The following is a 23,859-nucleotide window of genomic DNA, read 5'->3' on the forward strand; positions in this document are numbered from 1 at the left end:
TCTGAGAAGTGGGCCCAACAGCAGCGCCTGCTTCCCATGGTTAGACACACTTGTAAATGACCCCTCGGAGAGCTGAGGCTCTTCTCCATGTTGCCTGTTGATTTTGCTAATCTGGGCAGATTCTGGGATCTGGAAGGTAGGACCTCACCTAGCTAGTTAGTCTGCTATCAGGAACCAACCCCGACTTTGTTAGAAAATGCTCATTTGTGTCTGGCCCACGCCCCCTTTGTTAAGTCGTCTGTTTCCTTGTGAATGGCATGGAGCGATTGGGCTAGGTCTTCATAAAGTTGGGGAAAGACAGACCTTAGAAGTGGCCAGTGGATGACGAGCACAGGCCTAGAAGGCTCGTGTCCAACCTGTTGAGATCCCCAAAGGAGGGCAGACCTGCAGCCCTTCCACTACCAGCTCCAAGCTTGAACTGGCCTTGGGCGCTTTTGTCCTTTGTTCCTGGTTCTGCCCTGTGGGGCATCACCAGCTGAATGACTCCATTTCCTCTTCCAGAATTACAGGCCTTCTAACCCTTAAGGAAGGCTTCTTTGGCAACTGACAGGGTTGTGGATGGAGTGTTCAAATCAAGCCTCAAGACACTAGCTGTGTGACCCTGGGCAAGTCACTTCACCTCTGTTTGCCTCAGTTTCCTCATCTGTCAAATGGAGATAATAACACCTGTATCCCAGGACTGTTGTGAGGATCAAGTGAGACCATATCTGTAAAGCACAGTACCTGATGCAGCAGATGCAATCTAAATGCTAACCATTGTTGTATTTGTAGAAAGGGTTAGCACCTGCCGGCGTGCAGTAGGTGCTGTAGAAATGTCCCCACTAGAATATGATGCCCCAGCTACTTCTCATGGATGAGACTCCTTGTTATTCACCCTTCTGGTAGCCCTGCACCGGGCCATCTCCTGCTCACTGGGCTGAGCCAGAATTCTCCCAACATTGTATGACCATGGCAGAGGGGAGAGGGACCATCCCTTGTTGTTCCTGAGCATATGCTAGCAGTGAATGGTCATCTGGCTGGGCCATCACACTACTGACCCACCTGGAGTTCTTTTAGACGGCCATCTGACTGTGCCTCTGTCATCTTGCATGTGGGATGGTGACTTTTTGAACCAAAGCATGACTTTGCATTTATCCAGACTGATTCTAAGATTCACCCTATTGCTCTAATTAGCTAAGTTCTTTTGGGATCCTGACCGTAGTGCAGTGTGTTAGGCATCACTCCCAACTTTGATGAACCTGCCATCTGTTCCTTTATCCAAATTACTGTTAAAAATATTCATCAGAACTTGTCCATGGGGAACCCCAGTCAAGTAGACATCCAGCCTTAATGTGTGTTCCCTTCATGTAGCCATTTTACCCATTAAAGTGGATTTGTTTTTGTCAGTTAAGCATTTGTTAATCACCAACTGGTCCTGGAGGCAGGAAGAGTCATCTTTATGAGCTCAAATTTGACCTCAGACACTACCTCACTTCACCCTGTGTGCCTCAGTTTCCTCATCTGTAAATTGAGTTGGAGAAGGGAATAGCAAACCGCTCCAGCATCTTTGCCCGGAAAACCCCAAATGGGGTCATGAGGCATCAGACACCACTGAAAACATCAGTAATGATGATCTGTTGGACTAAGTGCTAAGTGCTGGGTTTGCAAATAAAAGCACAATCCCAGACCCCCCCGCAGAGATCATGGTCTAATGAGGGCATCGAGGTGCAAAGGATTATGTTCAAGATGCACACAGGGTAAGGTGGAGAAAATCAACGGAGAGATGGCGTTAGCCTGAAGGGGACTGAGAAGGGCGATTGCTTTAAAGGAAGCCCCAGGAGCCAGGAGGTGGAGAAAAGAAAGGAGAGAGTTTCCGGCATAAAGGACAGTCAGGGAAAATGTTTAGAATAGAAGACAGTATGTTTGGGTCAAGCTAGGAGGCTGAGGGTGTGTGAGGTATGAGGATATAAGGTGTCAGGAGGCTGGAAACTAGGGTTAGCTGCCATGAAAGGCTTTAGGAGCCAAACAGGATTTTGTATGTGATCTTGGTGGCCATGGGGAGCCATTGGAGGTTATTGAGTGAGGGGAGGTTGACATGGTTGGCCCTGGGCTTTAGAAGAATCACATTAGTGGCTGAGTGGAAGTGGGGAGGGGACAAGGTAGGCAGACCCCCCAGCAGCTCCAGCCATAGTCCAACCAAGCCTGAGGTGTTGAAGGTCTGCACCAGGGGGTGGCAGCATCAGCACCGGGAGAAGCACATTCCCTACCATGGGCAGAGAAATGCTTTGTTACGTCTCCCTTACCCTGCCAGCTTTACCTGATGCTTTTGCTTTAAACTGAAGGTAAAATAATAAAAAAAGTAAGCGAATATTGATAGAGGTTCTTGAACTGTGGCTGTAGTGTGTGTGAGCCCGCAGAGCGCCTTGAACCTGAGGGGGCCGTGCTGGGTACCTCCTGGCACCCACACCTCTGAGCTGGGGAAGGAGTCCTTCCAGGGGACACAGACCCTGGTCTCATGTGATGGGTGGCTTAGTCAGGTGGTGGTGTGAAGGGTGATGGAAGAGGAAGGCACAGCAGAATGGAAAACCAGAGGGCTGGGTTGAGGTGGATGGCATGAGGGAGCAAGGTGGCTGGGAAACGGAGGTGTCCCCTCGCTCCCCTTCAGCTTGGAGGCACAAGGATTCGGAAGTCACTGGGAATAGTGTCACCATTCCCAGCAATACACAGCAGCTTTCCCCCAGCCCCGATCCAGGGTGATGCTTCTTTCACCCTCCTGGGGTCGGTGGCCCTGGGCTGGTCTGGGTATCCCGAGACGTGTGTGTGCGTGCAGTGGGCTGGTATCACAGTCCAGCTGCCTCCGACTGCATTCCTCTAATATCTAGGTGTCTCCGTGGTGGTTCTGTGCAGGGGTGTGTGTAAGTCTATGTTCGCATGTACGCATGCATGCATACATGTAAGGGCTGTATGATTTAGGGAGGGCGGAGGTTAGCGTGTGTGCGGCGTCGGACTCTGTCTTACCGCATGCTCGCAGACGGCGAGGGGGGCTTCAGGGTGTGCGTTTCATGGCTCTCTCCAGTGGGCAGTGCCGTTTAGGGCTCACGCCCCTGTGGGCTCCCTACTCACCAGTCTCCAGCCTTGCTATCGCCCCTAGGAGAGCCCCTAACTGGGGCCTGGAGCTTTGCACAGCCTGGCCCCCTCCGCCTCCCTAGGCTCAGCACACACTTACTGCCCTGGACAGACGCTGCGGTCCTCCCCTCTCTGTGCCCGCATTCGCTGGGCCCCGCGCCGGGCATGTCCTCCCCCACCTTTGCTTCTCTGACACGCAACCCAAGCGCCAGCCTATGACCCATTAACGGGACGGGGAGGTCCGCGGTCCCAGCGATGGGGATCCGGCTGCGCCCCAAGTTGGCAGGTGGGATCCAGCTCGGCTTGGGGGCACACGCTCAGAAAGCAGACGCGCCTGCGGTGAGCGGAAGCACGGACAACTCTCCCCACAGCTGCGGTTTCCTGGCTGGGCTGGAATTAATCACGCAAATTCCCTCAAGTGTTACTGTATCCGCGGCATCTCTGGTTGTCAGATCTTAATCACCGGACAGATACTGAGAGCGCGGAAGCTTGCGGGGGGGGGGGGAGGGAGGTAGCTGCCCACTCCAACCCCTTCCCTAGGGCAGCTAGGAGGCGCCACAGTGCTTAGAGTGCCAGATCTGGAGGCAGGAAGACTCATCTCCCTGGATTCACATCTGGCCTCAGACACAACTAGCTGGGTGACCCTGGGCAAGTCACTTCACCCTGTTTGCCTGTTTCCTCATCTGTCAAATGAGCTAGAGAAGGACATGACAAACCACTGAAGCCCCTCTCCCATCCCACCACCAATCCCTGACATTAGCAAGGTGTCCTCAGACTTGTCAAATCTGGGAAGCCCAGGTCTTGCGTTCCTTCTGGTTTCTCCCTTAACAATCCCGTCCAACCTAACCTCAGGTGAGTCTGCTCCAAGGCCCCTTACTCTCCTTGCTCACTCTTCTGCGGACACGCTCCTAGCCTCAGAGCTGGCTTTCAAACTCAGGTTCTCTGACTCCAGAACCAGCAAGTGCCCTTCTGTCCTTTCTGGTGTGCATACACCAAACCCTGAAATGGCTCTGAACCCAATCTGTCACTCACTCATCTCCCGATGAAAGGCATCTGTGTGGGCAGAGGCTGGGCAAGGGGGAGAAAGGAGAGCCAGCCTCCCTTCCCAATCCCCCTTTCCCCCCTCACCCCCCATCCATTCCACTTCTGCGTTGTAAGCCTGAGAGGGGGCGGCCAAGGGAGGAGAACAAAGGAGATAATTACCTTCACCAGGGCTCTCTTTGGCAGCTCTCCAGTCTGTGGGGGTCAGCCTGCATGGCCCGTTGGGGTCAGCGATGCCAGGCTCCCCCATTCTCATGCAAGGTTTCAGAGACCAGCCGACAGCTGCTCCCCACTGTCTGGCAGAGCTTAATTAAGAAGCCCAATTAATTACATTGTATTTTTAGCAAAAGGGAAGGGTAAGATTGTTTTGGATAATTAAAAACCCCATCTCTTTTCTCTGTCTCAGTCATTCATTGATTCATTTGAGCATATTGGGAATAGACAAAGATCTAACCCTTTGTCTCCCTTTGGACCAGAAGGGTCAGGGCATCAACTCTTGGTATTCATTTGTGTGTGTATGAATGAGGCAGGCTATCTGGCAAAGAGGGCCACAGCCTGAGTGGCATAGTAGAGGAAGCCCTGGATCTGGAGTGAAAAAGACTTGGTGTTCTGATCTGGCCTCAGATCTCACTACCCGAGGGGCCCTGGACAGTTCACTCAGACTCTCTCAGTCTCAGTTCCTTCATCCACAAAATGGAGAGAATAATAACCTCGATATTCCATGGTTGTTGTAAACATCAAATGAGATAATCTGTGGAAAGTGCTTTGTAAGCCTTAAAGTTCCAGGAAAGTGTTAGCCATTATGCTAATTATAATTGACCTTTCCCTATGTTGTATGGTGCTGTGAAGGACACATGGGGTGCCCTGAAGAAGAAGCAGGGGTAGCTGTGCTGGTGTGTGATAGGCAGGTGTGCTAGGACTGCCTTGGCTGCCATCTTAGGAGTTTGATGGATACAGTCCACACCCCTAAGTGCCCTCCCTGCCATGCCCCAAGACCCACCTCTGTCCCAGCCCCATAGCCATTGGGCTCTCCACCCAGTCCCAACCTTCAAAATGTGCGAATTTGACAAGCATGATATCTAGGTTTCCATCAAGCCACTGAGAAAAGTATTGCCCATGATGGGGCCAATGACAGCCCTCTGCTGTTCCTCCTGGTTGACATTGACTGAAGAATCAACAGTTTTGGGGTCTGATTGTTCAACCAGATCCAAATATGGAGGAATGAAACTGAGAACTGGCATTCCCATGTTTGAACTAGAGCAGAGAAGGAAAGAGAATGCTTGAGCTTTTGTTGATAAAACCAGTCTTCACCCAGAATGTTTTTCTCCATATTTGTGGTTGAATCATTCAATGGCAAACTTTGCAGACTGTTGATAGACATAACCGGGTGAACGCTGGAAGGTCTCCAGGTGCCAAAGGCTTCCCTCAGTCCAATGTGAATAACTAGGCACATACATTCTCATTAGATGTGGCCATGAAGAAAAATGAAAGAAAACACATTGAAATAGATTTCCAGCCCCAGCAAGACTGTCACCTAAACATAGCTTCTGCATGTCAGTGCTGGGACTGAGAATCAAGGTAAGTTTTCTTTTAGGAGATATTCATAAAATGTCTCACTTTGCCCACATATCTCTTCTCTGGGCCTGACAGCTGACCCATCTCATTGTAACTTCTTTAGACTAGTTGGGAACTGGAAGATGTTTGGGCATTTCTACGTGTTGGTCAGAACCCATTTCTAGGTATGATGAGATATGCTGAGGTGACCCAAAGTGAAAGACCCTCCTATGGACCTGTTGTCTGCTGGTGCATCTATATGAGAACGAAGAAGAATTCTTTCATCTGGAGAGCCATGGCTTTTACTGGGGCCACTCCCCTCCAGCGATCTCACTGTAATCCCCTCTTCACAGGGCTTTAGCTGCCTGATGGCAGAACTACCTCTGATCACAGGCAGATCTCCAGCCATCACTTGGCATCTGGACAGCTGCTGTGGCCTGCATCAATTACACGCCTCACTGAGAAGATGTGGAATCTGGCTTGTTTCTAAGAGATTCCCAGCTACAGATGAGTTGCTTCTCTGAAATGGCTTCCACATCTCCAGTCCCTGGGAGGAGGGAGAGGAAGATGCTTAATTTAAAATAAAAACACATTTGATGCCTTATGTCCAGCAGGGACTAACTCGTTTGTGAAATTGGATTAAGAAAGGCTGCCTCCGGAGGCTCAGCTTCAATCAGACCAGCTTGTGGCAGTTCATTTGGACCATGTAGAGGAGGAGGGAATGATCACTGGAAGACCCAGTCAGTCTCAAGTTTGGCAAGAACTACAGATATTGTTCCAGATTTCCAAAGTGGGAAGCAGGTGGATTTTTCGAACCCTCAGCCAGTGAGCCAAGTGAACCAGTAAGCCAGTGAGCCAGTGAGCTCACTTGTTTCTTGACCAAATCCTAGAAAACTATTGAAAGGATGCTTTGTGATCTCTTAGAAGGGAAGCACGGACCTCAGTGGCATGACACGGTTTTGTCGGGAATGGGTCGTACCAGTCTAAGCTCCCTGCCTTTCTGGGCAGCATGGCCAGGCTGGTAGATGCTCACATGCCCAACAGAGTAAAAGTCTGGATTTCTCTAAGGTGTTTGACAAGTCTCTCCTGTTAGCCTTGGACAAGATGGAGACAATAGTAGAGTGAGAAGTATTTGGAAGTCTTGGAATGCAGTCGGCAGGCAATAAAGATTAGGGGTGTGATGCCAGATTGAAGGGAGGTCTGGAGACGTGGCATGTCTGGACTCTGCCTTCCCACAGTTCTACTCAGTGCTATTTAGGTGAAGACATCGGTGAACTCATTACTGCTCAGGAGGACCAGGGGAGGGAGGCCCTGCTGGCATCATTCTCCTTGTTTTACAGATTACACTACTGAACCTCAGAGAGCTGTGTAATGATGCCCTGGTCCCATATCCTCCCCCGCTGTCATGCACCTCACAGGTGTAGGGGAAAGGGCATGAGTGTGGCTCTGACCTGCTCTGGGTCAAGCCCTCTCACAGAGCTTGGGTCAAGGCACCCTCTGGGTGCCTCAGTTTCCTTGGCTGTAAAAAGGAAATCATAATATCCCACAGGAGACATCCTAGAGTAGAGTGCACTGCCCAAGGGAATCTCCCCTCCTCTCCTCTCCTCTCCTCTCCTCTCCTCTCCTCTCCCCTCCCCTTCCCTCCCCTCCTCTCCCCTCCCTTCCCCTCCCCTTTCCTCCCCTCCCCTTTCCTCCCCTCCCCTCCTCTTCCCTCCTCTCCTCTTCTCTTCTCTCCTCACACACTATTTGTAGAAGATGTGCTATTTTCTCACCTCCTAAAGGGAGGCAGAGTGTGGAAGGAGAAAGGGCTGGGGCTTCAGCTTCTGGGGGTGGGGGTAGGGGTAGGAGATCACTTCTTGGCTTAGGACCAGAGAGAAGACCCTTCCGAGACTTACTCCTCTTTGAAGATGGAGCTCCAGCCTCCTTGCCCCTGCCCTCCCTCATATCTGGAGCACTTGTGAGCCCTCTTTCTAATAGATGTATTCCATAACACTGTGTATTCCAGGCACCCTGTATCATCTTCTTGGACAGTAAGCCCCATGAGGCCAGGCCAGGGCTCAGAGATCGCACGTAGTAGGTGCTTAGCTGTTTTTGTTTGTCCTTTGTTCAAGGGTGAAGAAAGCCAATGACATCATGGGCCATGTCTTGACTCGCCAGTGAATTGGGTTTAAGTGAGGCTGAGCCTCAAGTTTGCCGGCTTCACTATCTCCTCCAGAGTCATTGCAGTTGAGTGGCAGGACAGAGTCAAGACAACTTGGGATGCCTGGGAGCAGTGGGTGATCTTGATGTCTTGGACGTCTGATCCAGTCTAAGTGCTGGACCGTGCTTAGCCCCTTCAGCCACCTTTATGGCTGTTGGAACAAATTATTCTCCTTTGCCCATTCCACTGGAGGAAATCTTCCCATGGTTGGGGTAGAGAACCCCCTAACTCACCAGAAGGCTTGTGACCCCTCAGTTACCCTGAGCCTGGCTTAGGTGCTTAGTTAATGTTGGCTGAGCGGAGCCAAATCCCCTTCTCTGTATTTTTAGCTCTCAATTAACTCCTGAGGTCTGGACTTGCAATTCTAGCTCAGTCAGTTTAGCCATTTGGATGCCAAGGGATCTCTCCTCATTCTCTCCTCAGCTCCCATACCTGGTCAAGGCCTCTGCTTGTGCCTGGGCAGGACACAGCCCCTGGGTGTCACCATTGCCCAACCCAGGACAAACTCTGACTAGATCATGCGCACCAGTCTTAGTGGGAGGAGGAGAACCATACTTAAACCCCTCCCAACATTTTTCCAAGGACCTACCATAGCCCCCATTCTTAGCAGATGCCAAAACAAATGGGTATAGAATTGAGAAAAGACTAAAATGTGCTGGTGTTGGTATCATGAGAAGTGGCCTCACGACCCCTCAATCCTCCCCACTGGTGTTCCTGCTTCCCCAGAGCCCTGGGCCCTGGCCCAGTTCCCTGCCCCCCACCCCCCACCCCCACCCCCCTGCTCCCTCCAATAGGCCTGTTTTTGTCAGCATGACAGCTGTCCTCATGCTGCCCCTGGGACAGGGATTAGCCAATTCTGCTGGGCCTCAGAAATCAGAAGCAATAGTATGAGGGTGTCCCAAGGTGGGGCAGGGTGCCTTGGGGAAAGGCTCTCCAGGCTGGGCTGAATGCACTCCTGATGGGGAGATGATAGGACCAGGTAGAGTCTGAGGCCTCTCCTAGATGAAGATTCTATGCTCCTGGCAACAACACTGCCTGACTCCCAGTGACCCCTGCTGGAAGTCTTGCAGGTATTTGAACTTCTTCCTTTTTTCCATCTTAAACCCAAGCAGTTGCTGAGTCCTTCCAATCCCTCTTCCTGAGTCACAGTGGGCTTCAGAGGAGAATGGAGGGGGTGTCAGAGGACCCGGGACCCACGAGTGAGTCACAACTTGTCCGACCTCAGTTTCCTCATCTGTCAAGCCAGAACAATGAGCCAGATGGCCCATGAAGTCTCTTTGCACTTCCTTGCACTCTTTGGGTGCAAGCCTTCTGAGCCTTCGACCTGGGCCTCCCATCCATTCTCTCTGCCACAAGACTCTGGGGTTAGTGGCAGGAGTGCTGGACTTGGATTTAGACACGGACTAGCTGTGTGACCCTGGGCAAGTCATCATCTCTGTGCGTCTCAGTTTCCTCCTCTGTGAAGCATGCCACTCTTTAGCACAGGGTTACTGTGAGGGCAGTGCTTTCTGTCAGGAAGTGGGATGGTGGATGCTCATTGTGATGAGGTAATGCTCTGTCTTCACTCAGCCCCCTAACCCTCCATGCTCTTGCTTAGTTCCCACACCTTAAAATCTATTTTGTCCTCCTCGAATGTCCTTCCCTTTCCCTCCCTCTGTCCAATGGTCCCCCTCCTTCTAAGCCCTACTCAGACCCAGTCTTCTCTGACCATCCCAGTCTGCATTTCCCCATCCCTTTTCTGGCCTACTGACCTCAGTCTCCAGTATCTGGACCCAGGTCACACATTGTCCTGTGCTGTTCCCTCATTGTTTCTGAGGAAGTCTTGTCCCTCTAATCACACTGGGCCTCCTTCTTGGCCCCCTACCCAGGAGGTGAGCAAAGACCCCGCACCCAGGACTGGGCTCAGTGACTTGGGGAAGGCTTAAATGAACACAGAAAACACTTCAGGTATGGTTTATTCCAGAGACACAAGAGACAGTGTTTCTGAAGGGAAGGGTCCAGCTGAGGTCCCTAGGACCCTGGCTTCTAAGGTTCAAACACAAAAGACACTTTGGTTTGTGTGGCCCACAGCCCTCCTCCACCCTCCAACATGGCTCTTTTTCCCTCCCTCGCCATCTTCTTCATTCTCCCAGTGTACCCAAGGCCTGCCCAGTGAGCCTCAACAGCAACACAGGGGAGACTAAGTTAGAAGAAACTATGAGGCTTTCTCTGGCAGCTTGGAGAAACTGGCTGAGGAGGGGGAAGGTTGTCCCAGGAATGGTGCAGTGGAAAAAACCACCTGTCAAGAGATCCGAGTCCTAGCCCCAGCCTCACTGTGGAGTGTAGCCTATCCCTTCAATCTCTCTATCTGTAAAATGACAAGCCTGAACTAGGGATCTTCTGTAGCCCCTTCCATTCCTTCCTCTGACCATCTAGGCTTCCATTTCCTCATCAGGTAAGCGGAGACACTGATTCAGCCGCTGTTTCTCTCCTGGGGACATTATGAGGACAAGATGGTGACAGAAGGTTTTGATGAGGTTTCCCTGAACTCTTCCCATCTGCTGGTCCCAGGTTTGGGCTATTTCCAGTCATCCTATGATCCCACTGTGTGCTGCGACTTCCCTGGACGTTGCCGTCCTCCTATGCCATCCATCCAGGCCCCCTTTCTCCTCTGTTCCCCCATGTCAAACTGCCCAAGAAAGGAGGAGGAAGAAGCAAGAGGGGCATCTCTGGAGGGGGAGGGGGAAAAAGAGAGGGTCATAGCATCAGACAGTGGCTGTCTGTTTGATGCTGTGGAAGCTGATCCTTGTGGGGGACGTGGGGATTGACATGGCCCGGGCAATCCGGACCCGGAGTGAATGGTGATCCTGCCACCTTCTCCACCTCTTCCTCACGGCTGCTCGGACCTGGGGGGAGAGGAGGTGGTGGGGGTAGAGAAAAAGAGGGAGAGGGAGAGAGGCAAAGAGAGAGAGAGAGAGGAGAGGAGAGAGAGGAAAGGGAGAGAGAGAGAGGAGAGAGAGAGGACAGAGAGAGGAGAGAGGAGAGAGGAGAGAGGGGAGGGAGGGAGAGAGATTAAGATTGAGACAGACACAGAGAGGATGGGGGACAGGGCGAGGTGGCCAGCCTGATTTTACTGTTGGGATTTTGGCGGGCAATGCTGGGCAATGCAGGGGAATGACTGAATTGAATTTCTTCCCCATTGTGAAAATAGTAGTAGCAGCACTAGCTGCCATTTCTGCTGGGTTTGTCAAGTACTTGGCAGACATTATAGCAACAACCGTGGGAGGAAAGGGCTCTAGGAGTTTTGAAGAAACCAAGAATGAGAGCAAGGAGCTGTGTGTTCAGTGAACTTGAGTCTTCCTGACATCAGCTCTAACCCTGCCTGATGCGTCTCTAAGGGGGGCATTTAGTGAATGAAGTGGGCTAGCTTTCACAATGTGCCCTGCTGAGCTGAGGAACATCTCTACTGACGGTCACGTGAATCATGAGTATGACAGCGGTAAAATGAACCACAGTCTATCTGGAAAGTCACTGAACCTGGGAAGTATGAACCAAACCCAGGGCTTCTGACCCTAAGGCAGCTACAGAAAGGTGTTCACTCTTAGCCAAAAGACTTTCTCAGGTTACATAATAAACAGACAAAAAGCCCATAGAAATGCTGTTGGAACAAGTTCATAGCCTTTCTCCAGGCCGGAGTAAAGGTTGGCAATTATGAGTACAGGCCACCAGACTTCTCTTATGTGGCCATTGCCCTGGGGGTCACCCTTACTTTGGAAACTTTGGAAAGTGGTCTCACTTGGCTCACAGACAGAGACGCAGACATGCATCAGGGCTAACGGTGGAGATATCTATGAGCCTGTCACACAAGTGAGTGAAAGCTAACTGATGATGGACAGATGGGATGCCATGTTGGCATCCAAGCAATGTCCAGAAGGCTCAAGGGAGGCCAGGGAAGCTGGGTCTGTGTCTTGGGGAGGATTTATGGGCTGCTCAGACCACGGACAGGCTGAAGTCTATACTGTTAGAGGGAATGGCCCCATAGATGAGATCACAGATTCACTGAAACATCATGTTTCATTTTGCTGAGGTTTTCTAGAATTAACCACCCTTTTTCCCCTCAGCTCTAGACCTCTGGGGAGTCTATTACCCGAGGTCTCAGGGGAGAATTTTCAAACTTGAAACACTCAGGAGCAATTAGAGCCTTTGGTAAAGTTCTGCCAGACACCCATTTAATGCAATGTGCCTCATCTGTTCCTTTTGTGCCATCACCTTAGGGCCACATTCCTTCCTCCATTTGCTTGCAGGAGCCTGCCCCCATGTCCCCTTCTTCAGTGGTTTTGTCTGAACCAGATTCATTTAGAAGGCTTGAATCTAGCTTCTGCAGGTCCTGGTTCTCCTGCTAGGTCCCCCCAGATGCTTAGGGGACTTTGAGGCACGTCATTTATAGGGTCAGGCTGGAGGGAACAGGAAGGAGATAGAGCCAAGGGAAGCAATACTGGGGGGCCAGGACATCTGGGCTCTCTTTTCAGTCCTATTGACTGAATGAGTGACCTTGCCTGCATTCCTTGCCCTCCCCTGGGTCTCAGTTTCCTCACACATAAAATGAGGGATTTAGATGAGATCTCTGCAATCATTGCTAGCTTTGGTATTCTAAGGCTCTAGGGGAAGCTTCAACTGTTCTTGGTGATCTTCTGGTCACTAAAGGTCCTTTTAGCTTGAAGGTTCTCACACTTACTCCTGTGGAATGTCCTTTAGCCTCCTCTCTCCCAAACCAGGAAAGATTTGTTTCAGAGTTCCCTCCTACAGTGAACCCCGTCCTGCTCTCCTCCCTCCTGTCTTGGCCATGACCCCAGAAAAGAGGCACCGTGAAGCCTCTCTGCTTCTGTGCTTTGCATGCTTGGTCATCTGGCACTTGGCTTTCTCAAGCCTGTACATGCATCTGTCTGGTTTGCCAAGGGTTGAGTGCCTTTCTCCCCGTCAGCTCAGGGTTCCCTGCTAAGGGTTTTGGAGATGCCTCAAAAGCTCTGGTCACTTACCTCTCCATTCAGGAAGCAGTAGAACACAGAAACGAAGAAGCCCTGGTAAGGAAGGTGGGAGTTCATCAGTGCCAAATTCCTAGGCAACCATCAGTCAGACCCTCCTTGAAGTCAAGGGGCATAAAGGGATAATGAGGGAGAAGTGGGAAAGGAGGGGAGTGCTACCTTTTTAAAATGACTTTGCCTGGCTCCCCACAGAGCAGGGAGGACAATGCAAGTCCACTAGACCATAGTTCAGGGTCAACAGTGGGGAAGGAGAGGTGGGGCAGGGGAAGGAATAGTGTAGCTTCCATTGCATCTCTGGATGGTGTCAGAAGGCTGTCCAAGGTACTGAGCTCATTCCCTTGGGGCAGTTACATTCATTCAGAGGCCACTACTATTATATGGCCCTAGGCTTAGCCCCATCCCATGTGCTAGGATTGGCCAGGATTAGGGAGTCATTCTGAAGTGGAGATTAAGGAGAGTGTCCACCTTTACTGGGGTGAGGGGTCAGTTTGTGTCCATGTGTGAGTACTGTGGGCAGGTATGTGTGTCTGTAGGCATGTGCTCATGCATATCTTTGGTTCTGAACTTGCGTATGTCTATCTCTGCGGGTGGGTGCAAGTCTGTATTTGTGGAAGTCTACAGTGTGCCTGGGCAGTAGCACCAGAGCAGGCATCTTCTCTCTTTTTTTGTGTGCACCAGTTCACGTGTTTATGCGTATGCATATGTCTGCATGTAGGTTCAGTTCACACACCCATAGGTTGGATGAAGGATACTATCAGTTCTTGGTCATCTCCCCACAGATCATCTTCTTTCTCATGTTGACAATCCATCTCAGGCCAGTCTTCTCCTGGCCCACCTCTCATAGTCTGAATCCCACCCCTCATTCTCTGCTATCACAAGGGGTCTCAGATTCCTTTTTATAGCAACCTTTAGTAAAACAAATTCACACAAATATGTATCCATGTGCTGGCACCGCACCTGTCAAGACACTGGGTATGCATGCATGTGGAAGTGCAAGTGTTCTAGGCTCCATTTCCTTCCCTTCTGCCCCCCAGACCTCAAGGCTCTGACCTGGAAGGACTGCAGGAAGGAATTGAAGTAAATGAACACGATCTGGGAAACATCATCGTCGCCTGGGTTGACAAAGAAGAGCATGTAGGTGATGCCCAGGAGAGGCAAGAGGACCAGCGTCGCCTTTACTGCCTTCCTGGTTGGGGGAAGGAGAGGAGAGAGGCCCAAGGTCATTGGGGCAGGGGGACTGTGGGCGTTCCTTCTCCCTGTTGTTACAGGAGGTGAAGCAACCGAGCTGAGGACAGTGCAGGCCCCCGGGATCAAACATCAATTCAGTGATTTCATTTTCCAAACCCATCGGCCTAGGCCTCAGCCTGTTGTGTGGGACAGGAAGCCCACTGTGGGCACAGATCACAGCCTTAAGTTTGATGCCTAACCCTGGGCCTCATTCAAGGCTCTGTATACTGCTGGTGTTTACTAAAAGTTTGTGCCCTGGTGTGGACATGCACACACATATACGCATACATACATGTTACACATATATAGGCATGTATAAGGTGGGACCCATTTATGGAGCCTGAGCCCTCTCCCTCAAGGGATTCTCTGGGGAATGAGGGCACCTCTGTGACCACACCTTACAGCTGGCAGTCCAGCTGTACTAGACCTTGCAAGTGCTCAAGCCACAGCAAATGAGGAGCATTCTTAAACACTGAGTGAAAGGCTGGAAGGGAGAGTTATTCTAGGGAAAAGAGAAATGAAAAGGGAGGGGAAAATCTGGAGTCAGGGAAACACAAAGGCAGAAGGGACAGCCTGGGGCCGGGGGAGCCCCAGGACAGCAGGGAGATCTAGGGATCAGGGGAGCCCCAGGACAGAGGGGGAGATCTAGGGGCCAGGCAACCCCCAGGAGAGAAGGAATGATCCAGGATTAGAGAAGCACAGAGGTGGGGGAGGTCTAGAGAACAGGGAGACATTGCTGGTAATGATGCCTAACTGCTTCCTAGATACAAGTTCATATCTCAATATATTGAGGATGGCATCCATAAGAATATGATTTTCACTTTGGAATGGAATGAAATGGAAAATTGTTGGGATTCATTTCACAGAAAATCACTTTGTAATTAATTTGGTCAGACACATCTGCCTCCTGTGGAACAAGGGATTCTTAAACACAAAAGGGAGGAAATGAATGAAAATGGGGCACTGAGCAGCCTTGGGAGGGGGTCAGAATGAGAGGTGACCCTGGCAAAGGGTGAGGTACCATGTCACAAACTGAGGAAACAAGGAAAGGAAAGGAAAGGATGCAGCTAAGCATGTGTGAACCTCCTTGATCCAAGTGGATGCTTCTGGATGCCAAGGTCATTTGTTCTCATTTATTGGGTAGGTAGACAGTGGAGGTATCATCACTCCCCTTGTACAGAACTGGGGGATGAGGCCCAAATATGTTCAGTAACTGTCATGAGTCACACATCATCTGGGCCAAAGGTCTTTTACCCTCCATCCAGCTCCCTTCTTCCTACTTTGCAGCTCTATTTCCACCAAGGACTGAGTTGGCACAAGCTTTAGTGCACGATTCAAATTAGCCACCAGAAGGGAGGCCCTGACAAACATCAAGAGACTGAGAAGGAGCTGCCTCTTCTTGAGCGCTGGCAGAGCACGTTCGCCCTCTCTCTGGCTTCGGATCAGCTATCGCTACTTGGCAACAGGGCAGGGAACCGATGAATGGAGCCGAGTGCTGGCTGCCCACAGGTCAGCCACTTACCTGTATTGCATCGTCTCTGAAGTGGTAGAGGCTCGAAGCTTCGTCATCAAAATTCTAACGATGTTGAACAGGAAAACAAAATTGATCTGGGGGAGACAGACAGACAGAGACTAGCAGCGACCCTGGGATGAGCTGGGAGACAGTTCTTGAACAAGCAATAATTTGCTGAACTCCACAGCTCTCCTCTCTCTCTTTCCTCCCTTCCTCCCTCTCTCTGTCTCTGCCACTCTCTCTCTCTCTCTCTCTCTCTCTCTCTCTGTCTGTCTGTCTCTCTCTCTCCCTGCCTCCCTCCCTCCCTTCCCCCTCCATCTTTTCTGCTCTTCCTCTGGCTTCTACCCTTTGGTCTGATACTTTCATCCCTCTCTCAAGGTCCAGATCCAATGTCACCTGTCCCATGAAGGCTGCCCTGATTTCCTCAAGAGGCTGGAAGACTTCCCTGTCCCTATGGTGAGAAAAGCTGTATATGACTAAGTCTCTTGGAGTGGACAGACTTGCTTAAGTATGGAGAGAAAGTAGCTTAGAATTTTTTCCTGTCCAGTGACTGTATTAAAGGCTTTCTTTTTTAATGAACTATCTGAAGCTTTGGCTCTGTACTCGAAGTTAAGCTAAAGAAGACAAAGACCTATTAGCTAGTATCTTGGCTGAGGACTCTAGCTAAGGTTCTGAGGTGGGGGGAGACAGAGACACAGAGAGAGAGAGAGAGACAGACACACAGAGAGACAGAGAGATAGACACAGACAGACACAGAGATAGAGACAAGAGACAGAGACAGAGAGATAGAGATGGTTATGGGGGAATGTTTTATTGCTACTTTTCTCAGTGTGACATTTCATTAAATGTCTTTAGTTTGAACTAATTGTATGCTCTGACTGACTAGTAGAATACTGGTGAGGGCTCATGAGCTGTTGCTTGAATGGATGGGGACCCACGGAGTATCTTGAATTTGAGGGATCTTTTCTGGGAGTGTGCATGCAAGGGGGAGAATTCTCAGAGTCTCCATAAGGATTATTAACTATTGCCTACTTCTTGGCTGCCATCTTGTTCTGTACTCAAACAGTACCTGTCACCTAATCAATGCTGAGGAAATGTTTGTTGATTGCTGTTTGACGCTCCTAGTTTCCTTCTGCCTCCTCAACCTTCCCTCTACTCTTCAGCCCTCTAAGAACTTTATCCAGCCCCTTAAAAGAGGAAGGACTCTTGGAGTCACTCCTGAAAGAATGACTATTTCAGTTACTGGACCCAAGCCAGGTACCAAAGCATCAGATCTGGACACAAACATGGTCCAGAACTAACCTGATCTTTTAACAAAGGGGCCTTACAGTCACTGTGACCTTCTCAGATGGCATTTAGAGTTGATTGTCTCTCTCTTTTTCCTGGAGAATCAGCTTAACATTTAAGAAAGCAGCACCTGGGGTTGTAGCCTGGGCCCAAATGAGAAGGTCAGCTCATTTGGGGAGAACTATGACCCAGGATGATGTGAGTAGGAATTCTTGGTGTGAGAGAGTAAGAGGGGAAAAGAAAGAAACTTTTTAAATCATAATTTTCTTAATCCTTTCCATCCTCCAGTATGGACTGCGACCTCGTTGGAAAAACCAAAGATATGGAGAGAAAGCCTGTTCAAAGCTACCTTCCTTCACCTCCCATCTATGGACTCCTGGAACCACACAGACAATTGACATGTAGAGACCCTGCACTGACAGGAGCACTGTCAAGACTCTCACCATCTCTGGGAACACAGATTCCTCGGCCTTCCTTGGTGTTCTGACCTAGGCTGGTAGTTGATAAGTTCTTTTCCAGTATAATCAGCTGAGAAGTGCCAACAATACTTCCTCCACCTCATCTCCAGTATTTGTCCCTTTGTCTCCACTCCCACCATGGTCCAGACCCTAATGAGTCTCACTAGGACTTTGCAACAACCTTCTAATTGCTCCCTCTGCTGCTGGTTCTCCCCCTTCTAAATCCTCCCCTGCCAATGGCTGCAAAATGGTCTTTCTGAAGCACAAACCTGACCCTGTAATGTTGCAGCTTGAGCCTTCACTGGCTCCCTATTGCTAGCATAAAATAGAAACTTCTTGGCTTGGAATTTAGAACATTTCACAACTTGGCTGGAACCTAGCTTTCCAGGCTTGTTCCACATAGCACCTCAAGAAACACCCTATGTTCCAATCAAAAGGAACTACTAGTGTCTTCTTGAATAGAGCATTTCTCTCTCCCATTTTGATCATCATGATCCCATCTGAAATGCCTTTCCTCTTCACCTCCATCTTTCCGAATCCCTGGTTTTCTTCTAAGTTCACTTGGGTGACTATCTCCCCCAAGAAGCCTTACCCGAACCTCCTGATGATTGGTCTTCCTGGGTTCCCTTCTCAGTGGGGGTGAGAAAAACAACCAGCTCTGAGATAGCTGACATCATACAGTCTCCATTCAACACACATATATGTAAGTAAATGAATGTGTGTGGATCTCACTACTTGGCTGGTGTCCAGCATGCACAGTATGAGAGGATCATGGACAAGGAGGGGTGGTGTGCAATTTGAAGGTGGTGCAGGGATGTCAGTAGCCCCTCTACCCTCTCTAATATCTCCCCCCCTCCCACAGTGGTCTGGGAGACCTCCTGGGAGGCTCTAACTCAAACCTTCAACTCTTCTTAGAAGCTCGAACTTCAAGGATGGAAAAATGCTCCAGACTGGTGCCTTTCTCTCACCTTTTCCCCACCTGAGAGCTGTTGGTGCCTCCCCTCTAGGGTGGACTGTCCTCTCTCTGTCTCTTCTTTCTACATAATTGCTTGCAGGTTGTCTACCCCATCAGATGGGGAGCTCCTCAAGAGCAGGCAAGATGTTTTGTATCCTATATCCCAAGCACGTAGCAGGAACTTAATCAGTGGTTACTGACTCAGGACCATGGAGAGCTCCAGCAGTGGCTCTTGCTCCCTCCCAAGATGGTGGTGGTGGGGTGTCCCAGTCATGGGGGGGTGGCATTTACAAAGGCACAGAGGTGGAAGGTGACATGGTGGGTGGAAGAAAGATCGTCTAGGGGGCCAATGTGATACTTGGAGGGAGGAGGGTGATGTATTTTACTGACCGACTGGTTTTGATTCTTCTGACTCACCATTCTCTCTTTCAAATAATTCAGTTCAGATAAGTCTATTATGTTCAAGATCAATTGCAAGGCACTTGGATATGAAGGCAAAAGCTCAATAGTTCTGGGCTATGGTGTACTGGGAGGGGAGAGTGACAGGGATCACCAAATGGGAGAAAGGATTGGGGGCTTCAGGAGCAGTTGAATGACTGTGGCTAGGAAGAGACTGTGTCCTCTACCTGGTCTAGGATGGAGGATGCCGTGGCTATTGAGATTGGCAGTGTGAAAGCATAAACACCAAATAAAGTATTTTATAGCAAGGGAGATTACTTGGCTCTGGAGAAAGAGAGAGAGGGAGGGAGGGAGGGAGAGAGAGAGAGAGAGAGAAAGAGAGAGAGAGAGAGAGGGAGGGAGGGAGGGAGGGAGGGGGGAGAGGGAGGGAGGGAGAGAGAGAGAGAGAGAGAGAGAGAGAGAGAGAGAGAGAGAGAGAGAGAGAGAGAGAGAGAGAGAGAGAGAGAGAGAGAGAACCAGAGCCCCAGGAAATGCTGGGAGAATTGAGGTTGTCTGTATCTGGGACACAGTGCCAGTCTTGGGATCTATTGACCACTGTCCTTGCCTGTTTTCTTCTTTAGAACAAAGTGGTCTTTGGTGTTCACCCACAAAAATATCACATTTGCTCCACTGACTATTTGGTCAGTCTCCCCTCTGTCTCACCACTCTGGTGCTTGGATTTCTTCATGTGTGTTTACATTCTTACTTAACATGCAATGCTACTTCCCTTTCCCCAAAAGTCTTCTGAATTTCTTCGGAATAAAATCAAACCTTTCTGACAATGAATAAGTTTCAATGATAACAGAGGCTGAATTTCCATCCTTGCATTCAGGTCTCTGGTTCTCTGTGCTGAGACCCTGTCCTCTTTGTATCTGGGCAAGCCACAAATCTGTGGGCTTTCTCTCTGGCTTTCTCCTTGGATTTGGTCTCCTGCCAATTACTGGTCATCTAGAATGGTTTTGATCCTTTGATTACACTTGCTGCTCTCAGTGCTTCACAGCCTGGCACATCAGTATGGGCATTTTCTTCATCCCCCTTCATTTTCAGTTGAAAACCCTCTTGATCACATTCAAAGGACTCCAACAAAACACCTACATTGCTAGCCCTCATAAATGCACTCCATCTCTGGCCCAAAGCCCATCACTCCCATTTCTCAAATGAGGGTCCAGAAATACTTCTGCTTTCAGATGCTTATTATGATCATTCATCCCCCACCCCTAGCCTGAGCTTTATGCCTGTCTCTTCTTTGGTCTCAATTCAAAGCAGCTAATTCAAAGTTCCCAGGAGCCTGTAGTCACAGCACTCTGTAAGTCTGTGGCCATATTACAGCCACTTGGAATCAATAAATATGGCTCTTGTCCCAGTGACTCAAGGTGCCTAAATGGGCCAGCACACACAGTGAGCATCCAGGCTCCACCAGTGCCATACATGAATGACTATCACTTCGTCTTTGAATTCACTGGGCTAAGTGTTAGCATCTTGAGGAGGCAGGAAGGACACTTTTGGAGTCCAAAAGCCCAATGACTCTGGGTCCTGACTGTAGCCCTCCCTACTGGACAACCTGAACTCTCATCTGCACTCAGAGAGAAAAATCAGCAGTTTTTTTTATCTGTAAAACAAGGATATTGATACCTCCTCAGGGTGTAGAGAAGAATGAGTTTTGGGAACTTCCAAGCCACATGCTTGGAGCTTTTATCTCAATGTGAGCCAGCAGTGTGACCAGGCAGCCAAGAGAGCTAATGAGAACTGCATCCAATGGGTATGACTTTCAGGACTAGGGAGGGGACTTTCTCTCGGCTTCAGCCCCAGTCAGGTCTCTTTTGCCATACTTTGTTCCATTTTGGGCACCACAGTTTAGTGAAAGTATTTGTAAGCTGGATTGTACCTAGAAGAGAGCCAGGAGGGATTAATGGTCCTCCAAGTCATGCCTTATGGGAACTGATGGATGGTATAGGGGATGTTCAGCTTAGAGAAGAAGGGACCGGGGCTGGGAATGCAGAAGCATGGGATTCCAGGTAAAGGAACAGAGGTAGGACAAGAGAAAACTTAGGAAGAATATGACACATCTCCAAGTATTTGAAAAGTTGTTACATGGAAAAAGAATTCGACTGGTTCAACTGGAGGTGCCACAGGGCACAGTGTGATGAACTTGGAGTCAAGAAGATCTAGGTTCAAATCTGGTCACAAGTCATGCCACCTCTGTCTCAGTTTCTTCATGAAAAATGAGGATCATAATAGCACCTGTCTCAGGGTTGTTGTGAGGATCGAATGAGATTATAATTATAATGCACTTAACACCGTGCTTGGCAGATGGTGGGTGCTTAATAAATAAATGCACGATTTCTTTCTCTCCTCCCTCCAGTTCCAAGGAGCTGAACTAGGAGGAACAGATGAAAGTTACAGAAAGAGAGTGATGCTTGATGTCAAGAAGCGGGGTCCCAGAGAGAGTTGGGGGGCCGTGAGAGGCCGCATGTGCCCCCTCATTGGAGAGCTCCACAGAGACACAGGATGATCATTTCTTGGAGGAATGAGAGAAGAACTCCTATATCCCTATGCAGCATCCTCGTTGGACTGAATGGTGCCTGGGGTCTCTTCCAGCTCTGAAGTTCTGCTAGTGCTGATTCTGAGGTAGTTTGGTTAAAAGTCATGAAGTGGGAGGTGAGGAAAAGCTAGAAAGGAAGGCTGGATGTGTTCCTAGGGTGGCCATGTGACTCATGGACCAAGCACCCCTCCGTGGGTGATGGCCCCTGTGAAGAGATGTGGCTCTTTAAGAAAACTGGTATCTATAAGAGCCTAGAAATTACAGAGCCAGAAATAAGGATGACGTCAAAGGCGATTGCCTTTTGGGGTAATTTAGGGGGTATTCTACATAATGTATTCCTTTGGCAAAATGCGGCTTTTACTTAAACTCTACCTTAATTAAAGCTCCCATGTGAATGAACAACACAGCGGCAATTATGTTTCCGATGTGAATGTGTTCAGCAAATCGTGGGAAGCAAGCAGGAAGCATCTGCTCATTATCGCCTCATTCTTGCATCAGGTCTTCCAATGGGGAGGGGGGAGGAGGGCCCACTTGTGGGCACTTGGAGCTGGTCCAGCTTTGATAAGGAAGGAATGAGGAATTCAGGGCTGTCAGGGCAGCCAAGCAGTTCTGAACCCCCTCATCTGCTGGCTGCTGTAAATTCTGCTCCTACTTGTTTGTAGACAAGAGAATTTGAAAGCTGGAAGAGACTTCAGAGGATATTTCCTCTCATCTTATTTTCACAATAGGAAACTGAGGCACAGAAAAAGCCTCGCTCCTGATAGTAAGTGACAAAGGTGGGACCTGAATGCAGGAGATTTCTATAGTCAATGTTTGCCACACCTGTGGAGAGTGGGAGCAGGTGTAAGATAGAAGTCCCCTCCTTCCTCCTTGGTGACCATTTCCCTGATGCCCTCAAGCTGCTCTTCCTAAACTAGTTTACACAAAAATGGAACTAAAATGAACACTGCTTCCCCCTGGATTGCTTTCACAGCCACCATCTCCATCATATTCCAATCACTGCCATTCTCTGTCACTGACAGCAACAACTCCATCCCTATCACCACCATCTCATTCTGGAAAGTAGGTGGTATGGTGGGGAAAGTGTAGGGCCTAGAGTTAGGAAGACCTAAATTTAAATCCAACCTTAGATATGTACTGGGTGACCCTTGGCAAATCACTTAACCTCGCTTGCCTCACTTTCCTCAACTGTAAAATGGAGAAAATAATAGCACTTAACCTCAAAGCGTTGTTGTGGAGAATCAATGAGATGATATTTGTAAACACTTTACAGGGCCTGGCACATAGTAGGCACTAAAAAATATTGTTTCCTTCCCTCCCATCCCCTTCATTCCCATCATTGTAATAGCCTCCCCATCTCTATCATCTCTTTCTTATTCTCATCCCCTTTACTTCATCATTGTCATCGTCATGATAGCCCCAACATCCCCTTTACTGCCATTATCTCCATCTTCACCCCATCCCCACTATCTGCTTTATCACCTCACTCTCACACCCATAAGAATCCCACCCATCTCCATCCCCACCATTACCATCCTCATCATTACCAGCACATCCATTGATCAACATTATGATGTGGGTGATCTAAATCTCCATTATCTTTATCCCTGTCCCTACTGTCCTCATGGCCATCTCCTTCACCCTGATGGTCATCTGTCACCAGCATCAACATTGCCACCACTATAGAATCTCTCCTGCATCAGAACCCTGCTAGCTGTCTGGTTCCACCTTGCTCTCAATACACTGAATCACTTCTTGTTAACAGTTTGTCTGACTCATTTTCTCACACATAGCCACGTATGCCACTTCCTTTACCTGATTGTACCATTTTGTTGAACAATCAGGGCTCACCATGTGCATGACCAGAGGAGTAATTACACAAGGTGGGGGCACCAACACATCCATCCCTGATGGACATAACATGGGGCAGTGGAGAAAGTACTGGATTTAGAGGCACATGACGTGGATTCAGATTCCAACTTTGTCACTACCTACGTTACTTTGGGCAAATGACTTTCTTGGTGTCTCAGTTTCCTCATCTATAAAATGATAGTATTGAACTAAATGATCCCTAAGATTCTTTCCAGCTCTTTATTCTATGCTACCCCACAGCTGGACATTCCTACTACCAGAAGCAATCCCATGGGTCAGGTAAAAGAAGGGTTATTGTCTTCAGAAAGCACTGGGGAAGTATGCTTGGTACCTGGGAAGGGAGGAAAGATGCGGAAGCTAGCCTTCCTAAACCAAATGAAACAATCAAACAGAGTAGTTCTATGAGAAGGTTGTGCATCTCACTTCCACCAAGTATGGAAAATAGAAGGGGTTGTGCAGTGATATGCCTGAAGTGTGCCCTGGTTGCTTTTCTGTCACGGCCAAGTGCTGGCTCTCCATAATTCAAAGTTCTGACTTATTTCACTCTAAGCGGAGGAAGTGAATCGGTTCAGTGCACCTTTCCCTTTCATCCCTCTCCCACTCTCTAGATTCTGAAAGACTTAAGTGTTCCTTGAAAATGGAAGGA

General features: G+C 49.3%; 1 protein-coding gene across 5 annotated transcripts in view; it reads right to left on the reverse strand.

The window, feature by feature from the left end:
- Positions 1-9,826: 9,826 nt before the first annotated feature.
- Positions 9,827-23,859, reverse strand: part of CRHR2 (corticotropin releasing hormone receptor 2) — a 95,413-nt gene continuing 81,380 nt past the window's right edge. For 4 of the 5 annotated variants that reach the window (XM_072599191.1, XM_072599189.1, XM_072599193.1 and 1 more), the window contains 4 exons: positions 15,671-15,756; positions 13,972-14,107; positions 12,916-12,957; positions 9,827-10,785 (listed from right to left, as the gene is read on the reverse strand). In XM_072599191.1, the coding sequence (XP_072455292.1) occupies positions 10,645-10,785; positions 12,916-12,957; positions 13,972-14,107; positions 15,671-15,756 (405 nt within the window). In that variant the 3' untranslated portion in view covers positions 9,827-10,644. The other variant, XM_072599190.1, reaches the window with a different exon arrangement.

This window comes from Notamacropus eugenii, chromosome 3, assembly GCF_028372415.1.
Source record: "Notamacropus eugenii isolate mMacEug1 chromosome 3, mMacEug1.pri_v2, whole genome shotgun sequence".
Classification (NCBI taxonomy): domain Eukaryota; kingdom Metazoa; phylum Chordata; class Mammalia; order Diprotodontia; family Macropodidae; genus Notamacropus; species Notamacropus eugenii.